At 41.1% G+C, this 21,042-nt stretch overlaps 2 protein-coding genes across 2 annotated transcripts in view; one reads left to right on the top strand and one right to left on the bottom strand.

The window, feature by feature from the left end:
• Nucleotides 1–320: 320 nt before the first annotated feature.
• ZAR1 (zygote arrest 1) lies at nt 321–2,711 on the top strand. The gene is made up of 4 exons (XM_018575794.1): nt 321–938; nt 1,870–1,962; nt 2,046–2,120; nt 2,418–2,711. Exons 1-4 carry the CDS (start codon nt 321–323, stop codon nt 2,559–2,561), a joined length of 930 nt encoding a protein of 309 aa, XP_018431296.1. The 3' UTR covers nt 2,562–2,711.
• A 5,157-nt stretch (nt 2,712–7,868) lies between these two features.
• The window catches only part of FRYL (FRY like transcription coactivator), a 165,625-nt gene continuing 152,451 nt past the window's right edge, over nt 7,869–21,042 (bottom strand). Inside the window, exons 58-62 of the mRNA XM_018575865.1 lie at nt 17,475–17,543; nt 16,176–16,193; nt 13,084–13,194; nt 11,572–11,768; nt 7,869–9,984 (exon numbers count right to left, since the gene is read on the bottom strand). Of these exons, the coding sequence (XP_018431367.1) occupies nt 9,726–9,984; nt 11,572–11,768; nt 13,084–13,194; nt 16,176–16,193; nt 17,475–17,543 (654 nt within the window). The 3' untranslated portion in view covers nt 7,869–9,725. The remainder of the gene's footprint in view (nt 9,985–11,571; nt 11,769–13,083; nt 13,195–16,175; nt 16,194–17,474; nt 17,544–21,042) is intronic.

Here is a 21,042-nt window from a genome sequence, read left to right on the forward strand (position 1 = left end):
TTGAAACACATACAAATGCCAATGCAGTAAAATAAATCTGAATGGATACTCACAGACTAGATGGAAAGATTGTTTGTTTTCTGTGTGTGGTAAGGGGAATGTAGCTTACTTTTTTTTTTTAAGCATTCAGTGCTTTACAATAATACCATAATAATGTAATTAAACAAAATACAAAAAGTTACTGAAATAAATGTCTATTTTCCAAGGCAGATATAAGGGTGTAACCTAGCAAATGAAAAACATCCCATCCACAGGTTGTTTGTTAACGAGGGAAGACTCTATTTAAGGAAGCACCTGGGAGGTGTTGCTGGCCAGTCATTATGGCTAGCTTCACGGAGGAGGCAATGGATAGCTACATGTATTCAGGGTATAACCCTTATTCCTACAGGTATTGCAATCCTAAAAGTAAAGGCATGAGCTGGAGGCAAAAGAACTACATGACAAACTATGGTGACTCTGGGGAGTATTTTGACAACTATCAAAGGGCCCAGTTAAAGGCCATTTTGTCTCAGGTGAACCCCAACCTAACCCCAAGGCTGAGGAAGGCAAACACCAGAGATGTGGGGATTCAGGTGAACCCCAGGCAGGATGCATCTGTCCAGTGCTCATTGGGGCCAAGAACTCTACGAAGGAGTGGAACTGTGAGGAAGCCTCAGCAAAGCCCTGAGGTTCCCGGAAGCCCTGTATCTCCCACCAAGACTGTGCGCTTCCCCAGAACGATTGCTGTGTATTCACCTGTGGTTGCTGGAAGACTTGCCACTTTCCAGGAGGTGGATGATGGATCTGATAAGGCTGAAGATGGGGTGAGCGAACAAGAAACTGAGAATGAGAACAAAGAGGTCAGCAATGTAGATGGTGAGACCAAAGAAGAGCCTAAACAGGACAAAAGTGAGAGCCAGCTGACTGCTTCTCTTGGGCAGACAAGATTGAGATTCCAGGCAAGTAATTTGTGTATGTAATAGTATCAGGATTTTTAAGCTTTCAAATCTATCTGTGTTTAGGTGTATGTAGATTAAAAATGGGAAGTCCATTAGCTTGTATTCACTGTGGTGTATTTCTCAGCTTTCTCTAAAAGATACTTTTCAGTTAAGCCAGCAATGCTACTTATGTCACTGACTTGTATTCTAAGTCTGGGAAAGGTCAATAAAAAGTTAGATCCACCTTCAGTGTATGGGCAAATGTTTTGAACTGGCACTTTAATGTATAGTTTTTAATATATGCTGCAAAGTAGATTTGAAGATGGTACAAGGGTTGATAACGTATCCCTGCTTTTATGCAGGTAAGATATCTAAACCTAATCACAGACCCTAAATCTAGATGTGTCTGCAATAAAGGGATGAGCTTTTAACATTTACTTTAGTACACCTGTTTTATGCTTCCAGGTAAACATGCCTCCAGAATACAAGGGTTTGTAGGAAATTCTATTAAATTCATACCTGCTCCATCTTGGAGATAGTAATGTGGGCTTTGCCATTTCCTTTGTAACTGTAAAAGGTAAGGCGGTTTGCCTTCGCTAAAACCTCCAGCCTGGTCTCGTTGCTGTAATGGGCAAAGCTGCTGCATCTCTTTGCATGAGTGTTCACCCAAAGATAAAACTCCTACTACACACCATGCCTTTAATTTGTCCTCAATTGCTTTTTTCTGGGAAGTGGGCCAATCATAGGAGGGGATGGGAATCCATGGGAAAGGGATCTATGTACAGAATACATGGCTGCAACAGAGCTGTTTGGCAGTCTTAATAGGAATACATTAAAATACAAACCTCCATCTGTAGCAATTATAAACCTTTTCGAAATGGAATGAATGGAAGTCTGCATATTAAAAGTAATATTATAATTTATAAATATGAATGTTTGTTATTGACTTTAGTTCCTGGAGCAGAAGTATGGCTACTACCACTGTAAAGACTGCAATATTCGCTGGGAAAGTGCCTATGTTTGGTGTGTTCAGGGCACCAGTAAGGTAGGTAGATTTCAGTCTGTTGCCCTCATTCGATTTGGCATAGGCCAGTGACTTGCTGAATCTGTACTGCTTGGTTTTGTCAGGTGTACTTCAAACAATTCTGCAGGACATGTCAGAAATCCTTCAATCCCTATCGAGTGGAAGACATTATGTGCCAAGTGAGTGTCTTTGGCCTTTGATATTATACCTGCTCTGCCTCTTACATCTGTTTAGCTTCCAGTGGGACAGGCCTTTTAACATGTGTTTAAACTTGCATATTTTGTCCTTTCAAAGTAGTATGTTTTTGGGAGAGTATGTTTAAGACGCCTGCCTGCTTAATATACAGTATATGTGCCACATGAGGTTGTGCGTCTATAAAACAGTTGTGAATGGAGTGTTCAGGGCACCACTGGCTGCCCGCGTAGTATGGAGAGAATCTTGTCAGCCATGATAATTACCCACTATATCCTTCACAGAGCTGCAAACAAACCAGATGTGTGTGTCCTGTGAAGCAGCGTCATGTAGACCCGAAGAGGCCCCATCGCCAAGACTTGTGTGGGAGATGCAAGGGCAAGAGGCTCTCGTGTGATAGCACTTTCAGTTTCAAGTATATCATATGATCAATCCTGTTATATCTACTCCTACTGACCTGTTTCTTTGGCTAGAAGTGTGCGTGTTTTGTTTTTTTTGGAGTAGCTTAATACACTGTATTATAATAAAAAAATGTCACAGCACTTCTGTCAGTATATGAATAAAATCTCCAGGTTATGAAGAAACTTATTTCAGGTGACTTTGTGTGCATTGAACGTGACTCCTAATAAAAGGTTGACCTTAAAACCCAACTCTAGTCAGACCATTCATGTTTGGATGGAGTTTGGTAGGGTTAGAGCCTTTGTCCGGTTTGTATTCTGTCTCCAGAGATTCACACTACACTTGCTGTGGTGACCATTGTCACTGAGACAGAATGTAATGGGTAATGCACAATCTTTCAGTGGTCACTGGAATAGGAGAGGTGAAACTTGTACTGGTGACACTATCTGAAAGGGTTGCCCCCCCTCCCTCACTTCTGTTGTCTTTGGGAAAGATAGTGAAGGGAAATCTTACCAATAGGATAAACTTTTAACACATGCCTGCTATATACAGGACTGAGAAGACCTATTTGCTATAAATGCTCTACACTGAGTTGCAATTCTTTCATTGCTGAGGGCTGTATGTGGTCTGAACAGTTTTTACATGCTTGAAGCCATCCTATATGGAGCCAACTGTATAATTAGACACCAGTTACACATCGGTTAAACGTGGAAGGGTATAAAGCACACCCTTGGTACATGTGTTTCTTTGGATGCACTGCCATGTATTCAGTGACTTTTATGGAGGGGGAACAGGGAAGAAAAGCACAGGCTAATATCAAAAGCATGTGTACGTTAGCCCTTGGGGCCAATTTGAACTTTGTATTGTGGTAAAACTATTGTAATAACATGCAGGTATATGTGCATTGTGCTCTGCTGCAATTCAGTCTGACTAGCACCCTAATGTATAATGTGGATTGCTTTGGCAAATATAGCACAGGTGTGCTGGGCTGACTTAACATGCGCCTCATTGCATGTGTTAATGTGTGTGCATTCTGGCACACAAAGCTGCAAATTGGCACTTCAAATTTGTATTGGCTTGATTTAAAACTTCAACTAGGGTTTGTGTAGGCGGTAGAAACATTTAAGGCTAAATAGTCCTTTTCACACCACCTACCTCCAACATGGGATTTGCAAATATTCTGGTAAGAGTCCGCAGTCCAGCCAGATAGTTATCACTGAGACCAGTCACGGCTCATCAATAGGGATCAGGCAGGTTTGAAGACCTTTTCAGACAGCTGTTCCCTTTTGCAATGATTAGCTAGAGTGGTCTGCAGTGTGCCTCCCCCTCCCTCTTAATTGTTTACATGTTATAATCCACATTTTAGGCCTGAAAATTACTTAAAACCCCCAAACATACATTTCTGAAAGCCAAGACCCTATAGAATAAAATGGTGGCAGTTGCAAATTTTTATGTTGCACGATATTGGCACAACTCCTTATCAAACCTTGTATATTTTTTTACATAAAATATAAAGGAGGAGGTTACGAGTAAATGGATAACCAACATGCCCAGGTTAAAAATTTGTGTGAGTCTGTGCAACCAACAAAATTCAGTACCCCAAAGTACATAGATGACTCTTTAGAAGCCCCCACGGGTCATCAGTTTAGAGATGCGTGTAAATATTGGCCCTAGAACTATTGCTCTCTGTTGTGCGTGGTTATACCCAACATGTGCGCGATCTTCGTTTTCATACGTAGGAGCACCTGATGTGTGTTTACATGAAGACGCGTGTGCTTGCAGGACTTATTATTTCTACATTTATTTCATTATATATTTAAACTTTTTTTCTATAATTGCTTTCACATAGAGGGGGGTCCCCCATGTGCTAGCCAATTGGCAGTGACAGGTACTCTTTAAGATGATAATGGGTGCAAAAGACCACTATTATCACCTTTACACTCCAAATAAGCTATTGAAGTGCAGATCACACTTCAATAGCTTATAGCTGGGCTTCAGGAGCTGAGCAAGGACTGCTATGGGACCGGAAGTGATGAACTGCATCACTCCTGTCCCATAGTATGGGGAGGAGAGTGGTGAACAGACATGTTCCATTCTCCTCCCCAGCTTACCCCTGATACCAGAGATGCCACTCCTGGGCCTGTAGAAGCGACCTGGTGACAGTTGACTCTCCAGAATCGCTTCTATTGTAAAGCCGGCCGTTGGCTTTAATAATATAAAAAGTCCTGGCGGCTTATAGGCTGTTTAAAGGAGACCTATGGGGTCAGGGCTTTTCCCCATAGTTCTCCTTAGGGTAACGGGAGGACACAAACTAGCGTCCTCCCATCACCCTAAGCTCAGCATACCGCGAGCTACAGCTCGCGGGATACTGAGATGCCAGAGCGGATCCCGACATTGATGTCGAGATCTGCCCAGTTGCGTGAGTGATAGCTGGCTCTGCCTATCTAGAGGCAGAGCCAGCTGTACCCGCCCCCTCCACCGTCCATTCCGCCAGTCAGCGCTGGCGGATCGGAGCAAAGAGGGGGGAATCCAGCCACTCCCCTGTCACGGCAGAGAGACAGGATCGAGAAGTGAGCGAACACTGGTATGTGTTCGCTCACCTCCCGATCTACTGAGCCAACCTGTGACAGTCTCATTGTCACAGGTCGGCTAGAACTATGAGGTGAGTGAAAAGCACTCACCTCATAGTTCTTTTAAACTGATGCCAGTGACGTACACTGTATGTCAATGGTCATGAAGGGATTTATAGGCTATAACCATAACTCGTTGCCGGAGGCGAGTCATGTCGTGGTTGTATATCTAACCATCTTTCAGTGTCTCACTGTGGTATATTTCTATAATGTTGCTATCATTTTGCCAGATATTGAGCCTCTACAAGTAGACACAATAGCTACTGAAATTACCCAAGCCAAATTGCATCTGCTAGTCATGTACACTGCAGATCTTGGGCAACCTTCAATACTAGTGAATGTCTGTACCTGTTGGGTCACTACTCATGTCACACCAGTATCAGAAAATAGAGAATAATAAGGAATTGAATGTCTGGCACTGCTGTCAGAATATAAAAGCACACAGCAGGAGATCCGTTCATCCGTGCAGTTTAGTGTGGATGGTGGAATGGGTTATATGTATTCCCTATTTAAATGTTTTTTTCTCATCTTGGCAAGTACAGTAGATGAGCCAGTCCTTATGCAGAGGGTAAAGGCCACAGTGTTTAAAGGTACCACACAGACTAGGATTTGGGGTTAATGGTGATTAAAGTAAGCCTTGCTGACCATGGATGGAGTTTTTTGGCTACAAAATTTGAGCACCATTGATGTGTACTCCGGCTGATTTTAAGTTTGAATACCTAATCATGTGCAGATGAAATGGGAATCTTGCTTTTCACATAATTGGATAATTGAAGCTTTACTCAATTAAAATTGCTTCTAAAATCCTCGAACACCCATTCACTTCTTTGCAGTTTGGTTAACACATTGCTATGCCATTTATTTTAAATGGCAACTCAGCACAATAAGGAAACACGGCTCCAACCCACATTCATTAAAAACACACCACCACACGTAGCACGCTGCATTCCAAAAAATAGCACATGCCTGTTAAAAAAATGTTGCAATGCACATTAATGCAATTTACCAGGGTGACTATGTCTGAATGGGCCCCTTAGTAATGAGCCTTATTTCAAATATTACAGCTGGACTAATTGCCAAGACATAGTGCCATTTTACCTCCTGAGCTTCAGGTTGTTCAAACAGTTCTGGTCACGTTTTACAATGGGGGATGGGTAAGATGGCCTCATAATCACTGTGGTAGCAAACACAGGATTAGGATCCTGCTACCAGTGTTGCAATCTCCTGGAAGGACCAGCTCCTGCTTGCAGAAAGGGGTAAAAATGTATGTCCAGCAAAACTTCTTGGTTTAGATAGTTGGGAAGGAATAGAATCCGTATTTGTACTGGTTTCTGGGACTTATTAGAGCAATGTCCTGTTCTAGTGACAACGGTTTACCCAGACAGGAAAAAATAACCACACAAATTAAAATGTTAGTAGAATAGTGGAGCTTTAATGCTGATGGATTCTAATTTTTGCCTGTGCTCTGACATTATTCCTGACAGGTTTTTACTGGTTTCCAGGAAATTTCACTAACAAAAGCTCTTCTCCTATCCAACAAGAAACATTTAGCTGGGCTTACATTTTAAAGGAGATCTAAACTCTGAAAAAATGAATGACCACCAAAGCTACGGCCCACTTGCAGTTTAGAGTGGTAGCACTTCCTGCAATGGAAGTTTCTCTCAGCTGAGTGGTTCTCAGTACAGTTGTGTGTGTGTGTGTGTAATACACAGGTCCTGTGGAGCTCATGCACCTAATGCCAAAGTATTTCCCCTGGCAGGGAGCCACAGGTATGGTGTACAGCCTCTCATAGACATCCATGGCTCTATGTGTATACGCTGACTTGTGTAAACATGTACATGGGCACACAATCTCTGAAGGCAGCCTGTTCTGGATTCTGCATCCATAGACATGCTTGTGTTTATGCAAGTGTGGCACAGAACCGCATACAGCATCTGTGACTTTGTGGTGGAAGAAATATGCTAGAATTTGTTATTTGGCCACAGGCAACATTATGCATGAGCCCTTAAGATGCACAGTATATAATGGGGTAGGAAACCAATCCTATAGCTGTTGTGTAACTACACTTTCCATGAGGCATTTGAAGACTAACTGCCATAGGTATGACTTCCAGAAGCAGCAGCATGATGGGATTTGTGGTCTTATGACAGCTGGAGTACCAAGGTTGCCTACCCCCTGGTCTGTACAGACTACATTTGGTCAGAAGCGGCTTGGTGTTGGAGAGGTTTTGCTTACTGCTTTAGGTCCAAACAAAGTTACTGGATAATAAGGACCCATTCACACTGTGTTCCAGTAATACACACTACATGTGTTTGTGCAATGGAGGTGTGCTGCCAAAAATGGTACAATCACAATGGTTAACAATCACAATGGTTAATGCCCTGCAATAGTGTGAGAAGGCCATAACCAGTTACACAATGTAGCCTAATACATTTAAACGCACGCACACACACTGGTAACCCTCTTTTTATTTTTACTGAGTGGATTTTTCTGCTCATACTGCTGTGTGTGTGTGTGTGTGTATATATATATATACATACATACATACATACATACATACATACATACATACATAAACACGCATGCTGATGCAACTTTTTCACAGAAACCATTGTGAAGCAATAACACCCCCCTGCTCAAAGTGTAGGCAAAAACAATGATGGCAGATGCATGCAGTGGACTTAAGGCAGAAAAGGAAGAACAATGTAACGTATGCAATGGTTTTTATTGTTAAACAAAGAAAATAAAATAAAAGCTGGTAAGATGATGCAAGTAAAAATGTATTGCACTGCTAAATAAAACTAGCTCTCCCCAGTAAGCAATATTTATACCAAGAATGCCATTTAAAATACCACAAGCCCTGCGTAATGTCCTCCAAGGGGAGGAAACGCAGCGACTGCTCAGTGTGACATTTACTTAAAAGTTCCTGTGGCTCTGTGACGGGACAAAAAGGTTTTTGCTTACAGGATCATGTCTTGCCATCGTTGACAGTGCTCTGTGTCTAACCTTTAACCTCTTCAAGCCATGGCGACTTCTTGACCGCAGTCTACCAGTTCCGAGTGTTACAGTTAGCACATATTCAACAGCACAGTTCAGGCTTTCGGGGGTCTGTTGGCCCCAACAAAAGTCAACACCAAATATGTCCTTTATATAAAAGGCCACATAGCCTTGTGCAAAGAAATCTATTCTTATATAATCACAGTGGATAAAACGTATAAAATGCAGAATATTCCTTTTCATCACAAGTACCCTGGAACTACATTCATATATTTTACAAAAATAATAATGCTTGTGGTGTATACAGAAATGGTTTATTCGTTGTGCTGCATTTTTTCCTCCTTTTTACAGTGAACTGATATTGCCAATGCTGTATATATTTTTGGTAGCTTTTCTCTTCTTTTTACATTTTTCTTCAACAATTCCCTCAATAATGAATAAGTTATGAAAAGAAAAACAAAATAAAGGAATCGTCAATACTTTGTCTTTTGACCATCCCTGTTCTATACCATAGAATACAAATTCTACTTCAGTCCACCAAAGGAGGTGTCCTTTCAATGCTGCTGCAGAAAGGGTTAACAGAGGCTATATACACTGGTCATCCCAGAACAGTGCGTTGCACACATTTACAAGAAAAATACTGGTTTTACCCACAGATCCTAGAATATATACAGAATAAAATAAGTTATCTAGTAAGAGCTGCTGGTGGGCAGCATATATCTAAATATACATTATTAAAGTCTCTGCAGGCAGCTACTTTTTGGTTAGTTATCAGTATTTATACCATAAGCACTGGTCAGAGATCTGAGCAGCATCTAATAAAATTAAGATTCTTTTTTCTTGTTTTTTTTTCTTTAGAAATACAGAGGAAAGCTCAGTTTAAAATAATTAAATGTACTACCATTTACAAGCTATGGGTTGTTAGATCTAATAAAATAAAAATTTATCCAAAAATAATGTTGCAGAACTCTTTGAGGCATGCGTAGAGACTATGTACACACATTCATACCAAGGAACACAACCAAAAGGTCCCATCTGCTTAGGCAGGGCAACAAAAGAGGAAAAGAGAAAACAAAAGACAAACATATCAAACATAAATAATGAGCTCAATGGTTTCCACAGTCTTTATAAGTCATCTGCCAATGTCGCATGGGACAGTCTTGACACTGTACATCATCAGGGTTCAGACTCAAGTGACCTGGACCAGAAGTCCACCATCTTTCCTCATGGATTCAGTCTCCATATTGCCACTGCTTATTTATATACATCATGTTAGCCCTTTTGCTTGTGGATGGTACACTATATGCAACAGAATGGGAGAAAATAGCTTCTACTGTCACATTAATTTTACAGAACCAAAGCATCCATCACATTTTGCTGCTAGTTTGAGGGGAATTAGGGAGGGAGGGGAGACGGGGCCATGGTTCTGAAAGTCCCACTTGCTGGAGATCAGAACAGTTCTGAAAAAGATGCAACTCAAAGATATACAGTAATCGTCAAAGGTGCTTCATATTATCTTTAGACGTCCAGTGCTTTCATTCTCGAGGCTTTCTTGGTAGCAGATACTTAAATGTCAGTGCTCACCATGCTGGTGACAGGCTTGGCTTTTAATAGGAGTTGGTATGACTGCACTATACGTAGTGACATTCGGATTTCTACATTTAGCTCCATCAGTTTAGAACTGGCTTTAGACATGTCCTGCTTGGAGCCAACAATGGCAAAGCTGCCAGTCTGGCCCAGAGTCTGATGACGGAAATATATATGCAGCAGAGTTTGGATGGGATTATCTTCTGAACTGCCAAAGATATCACTGGGCCAGATAGTCCTAGAAAGCAAAAAAAAAAAAGATCTATTATGATGGCGCAGGAACAAGCACAGTTTGGGAACACCATACACACATGGTGTTTCTCAGTACACATTATAACTAGTCATCAAAGTATCATGGTAGCTGAAGAGAAGACTTGGCACTCAAGTGTAACTCCAGCCAAAAATGTTTTTCTTTCATTTTTCAAAGAATGGTGAAAAGTTAGAACTTAATTGTCAGATTATATGGCTATCTGGGTATCTTTTGGGGACATGTTTGCTCCCTTCCTGTCCCAGTGATTGCCGTTACCTGCCAGAGGCTCCATAATCCACAAAACAAAACATTTTGGCTGAAGTTCAACTTAGATTTGACCACCTACCATTAGAATAAGGCACCTCATCGAGCTCTCTAGATTGTAATTCTTGGTCAGATTTGGCTAGAATAACAATAATCCAACAATTTTCTATGATGGCCTCAATAGAAGTTGCAAACTTTGCAGATGGATAACACGCAAGCGGTTACATATCTGTTGCCTGCCATGCTAACTGCACATTATAAATAGTTTTCAAATCTTAAAGTGTATTTCCACTTTCACAGCCAAATTGAGATAACACCTATTTTATATTTGTTACATGTTCCCATTCACATTGCATAAGCTAAAAATAAAATAAAAAATGCTTCTTGCAGTTTAAATTGCGTTTACTTGGGTTACAGTTTCTTGGCTTTTTAAGGGTTAAAATGTCTAAATGCTTCTCCTCCTTTGTAATATTAGGAGGGGGTGTGATGGGGGAGGGGTTTGTTAACCCTGTCTGTACTGTGCTGGCTCATTTTTTTATTATTTGTAATGTAGTTTTGAACACTGCCTGTCCTAGAAAAGGGTTAAAGGATTACAACCCTGGCTGCGGCATTGTATGTTAATGAGAAACACAATCCACAAATTTCAGTCCTTTCTATAAGGAAAGATTGCTGTGAAGGTACTCAGCAGAACCTGGATTCAGTCATTTTGCCTGCTGCAACAACACATGTAAAGACATTTTTTATAAAATAATTTGTTTTGTTATCCCGTGTGAATGGGACCACACAACAAACATATAGAGGGTTTTGCTCAAATTTGACTGCAAAAGTTGAAGTACACTTTAATGTAAGATTTCAGTCAACCAATTCTTAAATAGGCCTTCAAACTTACCTTGTGCATGTTGCACATGTAAACCTCTACAGACAACACCCAAAGAGGACCCACTGCAATCCCAACAGGATTATCATGCATTCCAGCATTATTTGTTACATCCCTTCTAAAGGTTTGTTTATTAAGACACAATCTATTGCACCATGATTTCCAACCAATACATTTTCTGTTGGTATGCAAACGGTCTACAAGTACCCTCAGCTTGGGTATGGTGGCAAGGAGTAAAGAATGTCAACACCCCCTCTAGTAAAAAGAGCAGAACAATAATGCTATCATCACTGATGTATTCTCACACTGAATACAGAGTGTAACATGGATATACTGTCCAAATGGTTATAAAAAAGAACTTCACAAAAGACTTTCTATTAAACCACACACTCCTGGTCAGAATTTAATAGTAATGAATACGATTTATACCATACCTGAATGCCTTGACTTGTGCTATGGCTGACACAAATTCCTTTCCTCTCATGGCCTCAATGAGAGAGTGGACAGCAGCCTCAGTGCTTGCTTGGTAAAAATCAGAGAAGTCACAGTCCTCAATGCCAATGTCAGAGGTGGCTTCTGCTTCCTTCAGACATGCCTCCAGTTGACATAGCTCCTCCGACATGTTTATGACCTGGGCAAAGCATTAAAGTAGATGTCAAATATTTTTAAATTTGAAGCTTTCATTAAAATAATCACCCTGGTGATCCTGTCTTGCTCTGTTACTGTCTCTCAACTGTTCTCCTAGTTGTCACCCTGTCACCCAGGTTTCAGGTGGAGACCACAAGTGACCATTTAAACACACGCAACATAGTCCACTGCTGTCACCATCAGAAAACCTGCCCTGATAAATGCTGTGCAGCGATTACTGGAGTGCATGCATTTAGACAGGAAGTGACTGGAAAAAGTGTCTACAAGATATCAGTGCATTGAATACAGGATGAAAAAGAGATGAAACAAACAAATGCTACTTGTTTATATCACACTGTGGTTTACAAAACTAAGGCATATTCACACTTTTGTACTGCGTAAATATGTGTTGTGCTAAGGCAACCCATTCACTATGAATGGGCTGCCAATGCACTACAACACAATCAAAACAGGCATGCACTGTTCTTTCTGATGCATCGCACCACAATGCATATGCCGCGTGTTGTGGTCCACTGCTGGATCATTGCCCACTACTGTATTAGTGTGGCAATACAACCACATGAATGGCACTGCAATGCACCACACTGCTGTAAGCACGTTGCAGTAACGTGTACCGAATGTTACCACAGCACAAATATAAATGGGCCTTAAATGTAAATCAGGGGTTACATGTGCTATAAAAAAAATCCCTGCCAGACTTTTGTTTGGTCCATGGATCCCATTGGGGAAATTTCCTTTCACTCTCCTTCACTAAATACTGTTAAGATGGAGTATCTCCAACTAAAATGTTTATTTTATTTTGGGAAGGGAAAGCGTAAAACTCTTCACGTCCTGTCCTGAAGACATAACAGTAGGTAAGAGATAATCCCTCCAAAGTCCAAAGGGAAATCCCCTAGACAGCTGTCACCAAATCAAAAGACCCCAGTGGCAAATGTACCCTAGCCTCTTATTGCAGTGACAACTGAAATTTTTTTCATTCCCCATCACTTTCTGTCCTGGTGGCAATAATCACCAGGACAAACAGAGGGTGAAAGTCAGTTTTAGAGGCAGACAGCAACAACAACTTGACAGTAAAGTTTCACTCCATTAAAAATGGCCTCTTCTGCTGTCCCTCTTCACCATGGATGATAAAGTCTTTCACAGACTGGACCACCTGCAGTCAGGATGGTGGTGTGTCAGGTAAGCCCAGTGTATCTATATATGGCCAGTTTTAACTCAGTCCACAAAATGGCTGCCTCCTTGCAGCTGGCAAAATAGCTATAAGCAAATCAGGTGGCACACATTTTAATAAAATATACCTCAGTCCCTTTCTTAATCGTGTCCACTTGATTGATGAGCTTGCAGTAGGCCTGGAAGAGCAGTAGCAGCTGGAAGTGCAGTTTGTAAAGCCTTCGGCACAGCTCAAGCTCCTAGACGAGATGGAAAAATTGCAAGAAGTGACTGCATTGCACTAGTCCTACACAACAGACTGTATAATCAAATGTTGTTACTGGTTAATGCAAGGAAGAAAGGGCACGCGTCTACTGACTACAAAGGGTTTAATAACTGTGTTAAATTTAAAAAAAAACATAAAGAAACCACATGGAAACAGACTTGCCGAAGGAATCAGACGTGCTACTTAGAAACCAGCAGCCAGTTAGATTCATTTCATGAGGAAGACTAGTAGCAAGCCAACAAAACAGAGAATGTGGCCTAAGATAGGATGTTATGTTACAATGACTCTCTCTAGCAGTATGAGCATCTAATACTCTACTTACTACACATGTACAGGGGAACCCCATTCAGAATATATTCCACTCTCTACCCATTAGTACAATTTTTTAACTACTTTTCTTCTGTATACTTGAACCAGTTGCTAAGGCTATTTAAGGCACACTGCCATTTTGTAGCAATCAGGCCATGAAATATACATAGGTGTTACCTTTTATTTTCCCTAATAATTAAGGTTTAACCCCTTCATAAACAGAGGTCATGGCAGCTTTAATATGTATCTGTTAACTTGACAATAACTTTATGACGAATTGGCCTAACAAAATATTTTTTAAAGTGACACTAAACTCAGGAGTTAAATCCTAAAAATGCATTCAAGTATCTTAAGGTGACATGAAAGTCAGCATTTTTCCCCCATTGTAATTGTGCTGTAAGGACTTCCCTTAAGTGAAGCCTCTTGATCCGATCATCTTCTCCCGTCCACTTGTTGTCACAAGTTCCTCCAGCACTGGTGCCGGTCTCTGATCCATTGCTGACAGCTGTGTCTTGTGTGTCCCAACAGTGTCTGTCTGACGTGCACGCTCTCGGCTGTGTGCATTGTGTCTCTCTTCTCCCGGCCAATCTACTGCGCATGTGCCTGCCTCATGGTCCTTCACGCTGCTCGAGGAGCTACAGATCTTCAGACGGGAGCGAGCGGCAGAGACACAGGTAAGTAATTACCTTTTTGGTAATTTAAAATTTTTTTTTTGCATATATCTACTGCTTAATAGCAGTAGATATATGCAAAATAAACCTCCCAGAGTTTAATTATACTTTAACTATTAACAAAACTGTATAATTGTGCATCACTCAGCTGTAGATCCTCCATCATCTCTGAATTGGTGCTGACACTGTCCTTCCTTCTGGAGAGTGGCTACTTTTGTTCCCCATGGTCCCTGTGTGTGTTATAAAGTAGTCACCGCTCCAAACTCACTCCTGTGACGGAGTACAATCTATATACAAATTAGTAAACTAAACGTGAGATTGTAGTCCATCACAGGAGTGAGTTTGGAGCGGTGACTACTTTATATCGCACACAGGGACCATGGGAACAAAAGTAGCCACCCTCCAGAAGGAAGGACAGTGTCAGCACCAATTCAGAGATGATTTGAGCATCTACAGCCGAGTGATACACAAATAAGATACATTTTTGTTAATTGTTAAGGTACTTAAATGCATTTTTATGATTTCATTCCTGAGTACTGAGTTGATACACTGTTTTAATAAATGCCCTTTTATGTGTTTTTTTTTTGTATTAAAGAGAAGCTTGGAGCTATCTGTGTGCTGCAGAACTTGGTCCCACACGAAGGGTCAGAAAACTGATGACGTGTGAGGTGAATGTGTATGGATAAGCAGTTTGGTATCACACGGCATAGAGTTTATAAAGGGCTGAGGTTATTCTCTTCTCTATGTGACAGAGCTGGTGGGTAGGGATTAGCCCCCTATGTCACACAGGAAATTCTGCCACTGGAATGACCTTGCTCACAGAAAAATTACCAAAATGCAATGGTCACTTCACATAATGGACATCTCTTCCTTGTTGGCTGAGACCCTGCCGATTCTTAATCAACTGCAATGAAGCTTTCTTTGCTAGTTTATGAAGCAAGGGAGCACCGCCATAGGACAAGTGAGTTGTAGTATAGCACTTCAGTGGCTGGTGAGCTGTGGGAGTGAAGGAGTTGAAAAGCAACTGCTATATGTGTTGGTGGTTCCTGCTCGAAATTCCATTTTATTAATATGCTGAAAATTAAAAAAGGTACTGCAAGAAGCAGTATTGCATCTAAACAGTTCCCTTAACAACCCCCCAGCCAATGCAGAGGGGAAAAACCTATTTTTGTGTGAAAACACTACTATTTATAACAGTGTTCCCAAACTTGCCCTGGAGTCTAACAAACTGCTTATGTTGTAAGAATATGCATACAGGAAGGTAATAGTATGGCTACTGAATGTTTAATCTGTGCACTTTTCATGTGACTTGAGTAGAAGCCTCAGAAACAGTACTTTATAGAGTTTGCCTAGTGAACTCTGTTGCATATTTGGAGCACATCTCAGCAAACACAAGAAATGCAATACCGTGCATTATCCCATACTTGCAGCACGGTCATGCAAATATATGTCAGTTTTGGGTTAATCTGAAATTTCTTTACATCTAAAAAAAAGAAAAATAACTGCTGAATCACTAGCACAGACACTGATTTTATGAACCTTTGTTGTTTTCCTAGGTAATATTCCTGTTTTTATGTTCTTTGTACTAGTTGTAGCCAGCATTCAAGCCCCACAAGTGAGGAAGGAATGATGGCAGAAGGAGCCAATTGTTATCAGGATACTGCCCTTTAAATAACAGGGAGGATTTCTTCATTTTCACTACCAGACAGGCCAAAGGGGTGTCATACTCTTACACATTTACTGTAACATGATGAAGATGGTACCGGACCAGTAAGAAAAATCCCAGAAACTATATATGAGTAAGGAGATTTGAATGAGCGGTCAACAGTTCATGGACAAAGACTATGCAGACCAAGAGCACACTGTAATCTTACAATGGCAAGACGTTGCTAGCTCAACAAATGGACAAGACAGGTGAAAGTCAGGCTTTGATCTGACATGTTTAGTATTGGATAAATGGAGAACCATCACTTACTGCTAGAACTTCCATTTGCTAAGCAAGAAGGTGAGCAGGTCACAAAAACACAAAGAAAGAGAAAGACGGAAAGTTAGTTATACTCTAAGATCCTTGGAACGCCAGGCAAACAGTCACCAATGTCTTAACAGCTTCTCTCTAAAGGCGAGATCGCCTTAGTATTATACCGTGGGAGGTGTGTGCACAAATCTATACTAAGAGACTGCTTCACCTGCCCTTTTTATCCTAATGAGGGCATCACACGGTGGCTGAACAAAGCTTGCTTCTTCAAGCTTTAGCAGAAAAATAAAGGAGCATTTGCAAATGATATATTTTGGAAAGTAGTCTAAAGTCTTCATTTAGCTGCAACACACTCTGGAATGATTCTAAAAACAAGGCAAAAAATAAAAGCTCCAATAGAATTCATTCTAAAATTCATAATAAAAACAAAACAAAAAAGAAAAGGCCATTAAGGCTGACAAGAGGCCATTCCCTAAAAATCCCATCTATTAATAAGAATTGAATTTTGCGTGGAAAGTGTTGGGTTAAATTTCAGCCAAGTAGCTGGGAAAGAATCTATAGATATAAACCTCCCACCCCTCCACCAAAAACTGCTATTATGACAGCATTCTAATCCAATCATAAACACAGTAACTAAACCCCTTTGCTTAGTTTATTTCTATAGCACCAACGTGATCCTCTGTGTTTTACAGAGAACAGTCATACTGGACCCAATTTGGCCAGAAGCTAATTAACCTACCATGTTTTCTGGATAGTGTGATGTGTTCAAAACAGCCTAGGGTGGTAATGGCAACAAGAGAAAAGACAGCATGGTATCTTTACAATCGGGCTGCATTTTCAGAGTGGCATGGCAACATTTTGTAAGACTGCCAAGAAAATGGACCCAATGGCATAAGAGATCTTCTTAAAGTCAGCATACAACAGTAAGGTTATGGCAGCATGCAACTCAGTGTGTACACCTACATACAACAGCCTTTGTAATCTACACACAGCTAAAAGGTTTTAAGGTTCTTAAAGAGTGTACACTGACTATAGAGGGTCCAAAATACACAATACACCTAATTATTGCTATGTGGGTAAAGAAGTCATCCTGAAGGAATATGACAAACTGGTTATTGTAATTACAACTAAAATAGGTCAATCATTTCTAATAACAGACTACTGCTCATTAGACTTATTAGATTATATATGATCTGGCCTGTCAGCTCCAGGCACAGGAATGTATTCTGTCCACAACATGCACACTCAAATCTAACACAGTTCCTATTAGCTCAGTTTGAACGCAATTAGGTAGCTTACCTGGGTTTCTGTATTGGGAACATGACTGCCATCTCCAGAACTGAATGTTTTCTTGCAATTTTCCAGCCACTATAAACACACAAGACAAGTTAAAACCAACAGGTCAGTATTCACCCAATACTACTAAGAACGAAGGTTTTGGATAAAGAATAAACCAAGAGCAATTCTAGCCAACAGGTTAAACAAACAGCAAACACATACCATAATAAAATCAGAAAATGTCCTCAGTTTCCCTTAATATGAGTTCTCTGAAACCCCTCGCAGCTATAAACACAAACGGCACATACAGGGTCTGGAGGCAGACGGTAGGACTGTAAGTCCTGGACACTCTGCCGTGTAACTTCCCCTCTCTCTCTGCTCTTTGTCAAAACTCACATTCAAACTATTGAGGTATGAATCTGATTGGTGTAGTAGAAAAACTTTTGGCTGTTTTCTACAACAAACTTTCTGTATGTACGAGGCTGAAGCAAGGAGCCTGCACTATGCATTGCCAGCATCACAAGCAGATATATTTCAGGATCACCAGAATACCAAAAAAACAAGAACCCTTGACATACCATCACAGGTAGTTGAATTAGGTGGACTTCCCTGGCAGGCTCAACAGGTATTTGTGGAGCTTTGCAGGGAGACCAAGAGAAAACTGCAAGTGCAAATGCACGGATAAATAAGTGCTGCTGCACTTTAAGAAGGAACTGACTGGCCTAATACCAGTGTGCAGTAAGACATAATAGGCAGAAAAAGAAGCCAAACACACCAAACCACATAAAAACCGCATTTAATGCACGAATCACATAGGTATATGACAGCTCCTTCACAAGTAACGCTATGGTCACGCATTTCCAGCTATTTATAGATTTTTCATAGTAATCACTATAACCTCTGGCTAACCTTCAAGGACTGCAACAATGAGGAAAGAAGAATGTGTTTTCCTGGTCGGCTCAATTTAATTGGGGCCTCACTGAATTAACCGCAGAGGTCTGCATTAGCGAGGGAGAAGACGAAGGAAGAGCTCTCTGAGGAATACAGCGCCAGATTCAATTAGTGACATGGACCCGAGGTCCACTGTAAATCTTATTTTCTCCTGACAGCCGCCTTTATAGAATAAGTGCTCTGAACACTAATGAACATCCTCCGTCACAAACACACTTAAAACCCACTCTGTGACGTAGAGGGAGGAGTCATCCACACTGCCATATAGGAAGCATCCTGCATTAGAAATCAAGACAAATACAATACAATGATGATGTATTAGTGACATTTCAGTATTAAATGTATTAAAGAAGAACTATGAGATGAGTGATTTCCACTCACCTCATAGTTCTAGCCGACCTGTGACAATGAGACTGTCACAGGTCGGCTCAGTAGATCGGGAGGTGAGCGAACACATACCGTGTTCACATACCGTGTTCACTCACCTCTCGATCCTGTCACGGCTCTCTGCTGTGACAGGGGGAGGGGCTGGATTCCCCTCTACCCGCTCCGATCTGCCAACGCTTACTGGCGGAACGGACGGGGGAGGGTACAGCTGGCTCTGCCTCTAGATAGGCAGAGCCAGCTGTCACTCACGCAGCTGGGCGGATCCCGTCGTCTAAGTTGGGATCCGCTCCGGCGTCTCAGTATGCTTAGCTTAGGGTAACGGGAGGGCGCTAGTTTGTGTTCTCCCGTTACCCTAAGGAGAACTATGGGGAAAAACACTGACCCCATAGTTCTCCTTTAATACGGGGGGCCTATTTGTAAAAATAGGAAAAAAGGGAAGTTGTTGCCCACAGTGGTTCTTTGTTTTATTTCCCAGAGAATAAAAAGATGAAAAACGGTCTAGTGTGTGGAATACAAAAAAAATTTAAACATTCAAGAATATATTAAATTTAACCAGGATTAAATCAGTGTGGGTGAATGCATTTAAAAGCAACTGTAGCCTTACTGTACAATTTGCTTTAGGGAACTGCATAGGGCTGCAATCAACTAATCGATAATAAGAATAGTTGTCAGGCCCGGATTTCCCACAAGGCCACCGAGGCCCGGCCTCGGGGCGCCAAGAAATAATTGAATAAAGAAATAAAAAGTGATAAAAATAAAAGAAACAGTAAAAAAAAAGGTTGTGGAACCTGGCCTTGGGGCGGCAGGTGGAGTAAATCCGGCCCTGATAGTCGTCAACTATTCTTATTATCGTTTAGTTGGTTGGATCCCCCAGCTCTCTCCTCCATGCTGGGAGGAACGCACAGCAAGCAGTGGGCGGGTGCAATAGCCAACCTGCTATTGGCTAATGTACCAGCCCACTACCTGCTGTATTTACATTCAGCTGCCGTCTGTGGAGTCTTGCCACTAGCAGCTGTCATTCCCCGGCTGAAGCTATTCAAACGCCGTGTGCTTACAATACAATTATTAAAAGAAAAATGATAAAAAAGGTTCCAGCCTTCTGCTTCGCGGGGGGGTGCGTTGCAGTGCCATTCACTTCAATGGCACCCCAAAACTTGCCTCGCACCCATAGTGTGATCGCTTCCACTGGAATGCACAGTACCACGATGCCGTGCGTTTCATGTGCAGTGCAATTGCAAACTAATTGTGCATGCAGTTTTATTCTGGAATAAACTTTGTTTGCAACACTTCATTTGTGTATTTTATTTTAGATTAAGGATGGTATTTAATTTTGTATACGATTAATCGGAATTTTTTTTAACCAACTAATGGATTATGAAAATAATCATTAGTTGCAGCCCTGGAACTGCAGAGAGAAGGGTGTGAGGCATTTGTAGGGTTTAGGGGTCAATGACCAACAACAGGAATGTGCAGGCACCACTGGATGCAGGATGGGGCACACTGTAGTAAAGGTAGTTTACAGAAAGTGCTATCAAGCTCACTTTAGGTTGCGCTCTTGGCTAATTTGGAAAACAGATCTTTTATATGATGTCTCACTACTTGCATTAAATCTTTATTCAACACATTTAAAGTGACGCTGTGGTTATTTAAACAAAATAAAATAAGCAGCTTTTTGAAAAGAAAGCAAGAAAGAATTACTGCTTCTGTTGCCTATGCTGCTGAACTTTGCTACATTGCAGGTCTAAGCTTGCTGAAAGATCTCTAGTAGCGTCCACGCTTCCAGTTATGTTGGATGCCTGATCCCTTGTTGCACCAGCCCTTGTACCCTGTAGTGATGTAGGGGCCTGCGAAGGAACCCACAAAGAGATGCCAGCATCCCACACCCACCAGAAGTGTCAAATGCCAGCAACATTTGGATATCCAAAGAGGAGGAATCTGGATGGGAAGGCACATGGGCAGGTAAATATTTACTGATTTCTTTGCAGGGAGCTGCTAGGTAAATAGCTATCTATCCCTCATCAGATCTACCATACCACATCCCTCATATAATCCTAATAATACCCACAAATTGGATTTGTAAGGTGTCCAAGATATGTAAATGTATATAGATAATATTGTTAAAAATAAGTGTACTTAAAAGGCAAAACTGTATATTTAACTGACTAAAATAACAATTTGAGAAAAGAAGACAGACACTATGGGCAGAAGTAGCTGTAAAAAAAATAAGTTGCCTTGACTTATTTTGTACAGA

This window comes from Nanorana parkeri, unplaced genomic scaffold, assembly GCF_000935625.1.
Source record: "Nanorana parkeri isolate BGI_ZX_2015 unplaced genomic scaffold, ASM93562v1 scaffold54, whole genome shotgun sequence".
NCBI lineage: Eukaryota > Metazoa > Chordata > Amphibia > Anura > Dicroglossidae > Nanorana > Nanorana parkeri.

Coding starts and splice junctions, on each gene's coding strand:
- ZAR1 (XM_018575794.1), top strand. CDS start 321: ATGGCTAGCTTCACGGAGGAGGCAATGGATAGCTACATGTATTCAGGG. Junction 939..1,869: donor AGACAAGATTGAGATTCCAG/GCAAGTAATTTG, acceptor TATTGACTTTAG/TTCCTGGAGCAGAAGTATGG. Junction 2,121..2,417: donor TGGAAGACATTATGTGCCAA/GTGAGTGTCTTT, acceptor TATCCTTCACAG/AGCTGCAAACAAACCAGATG.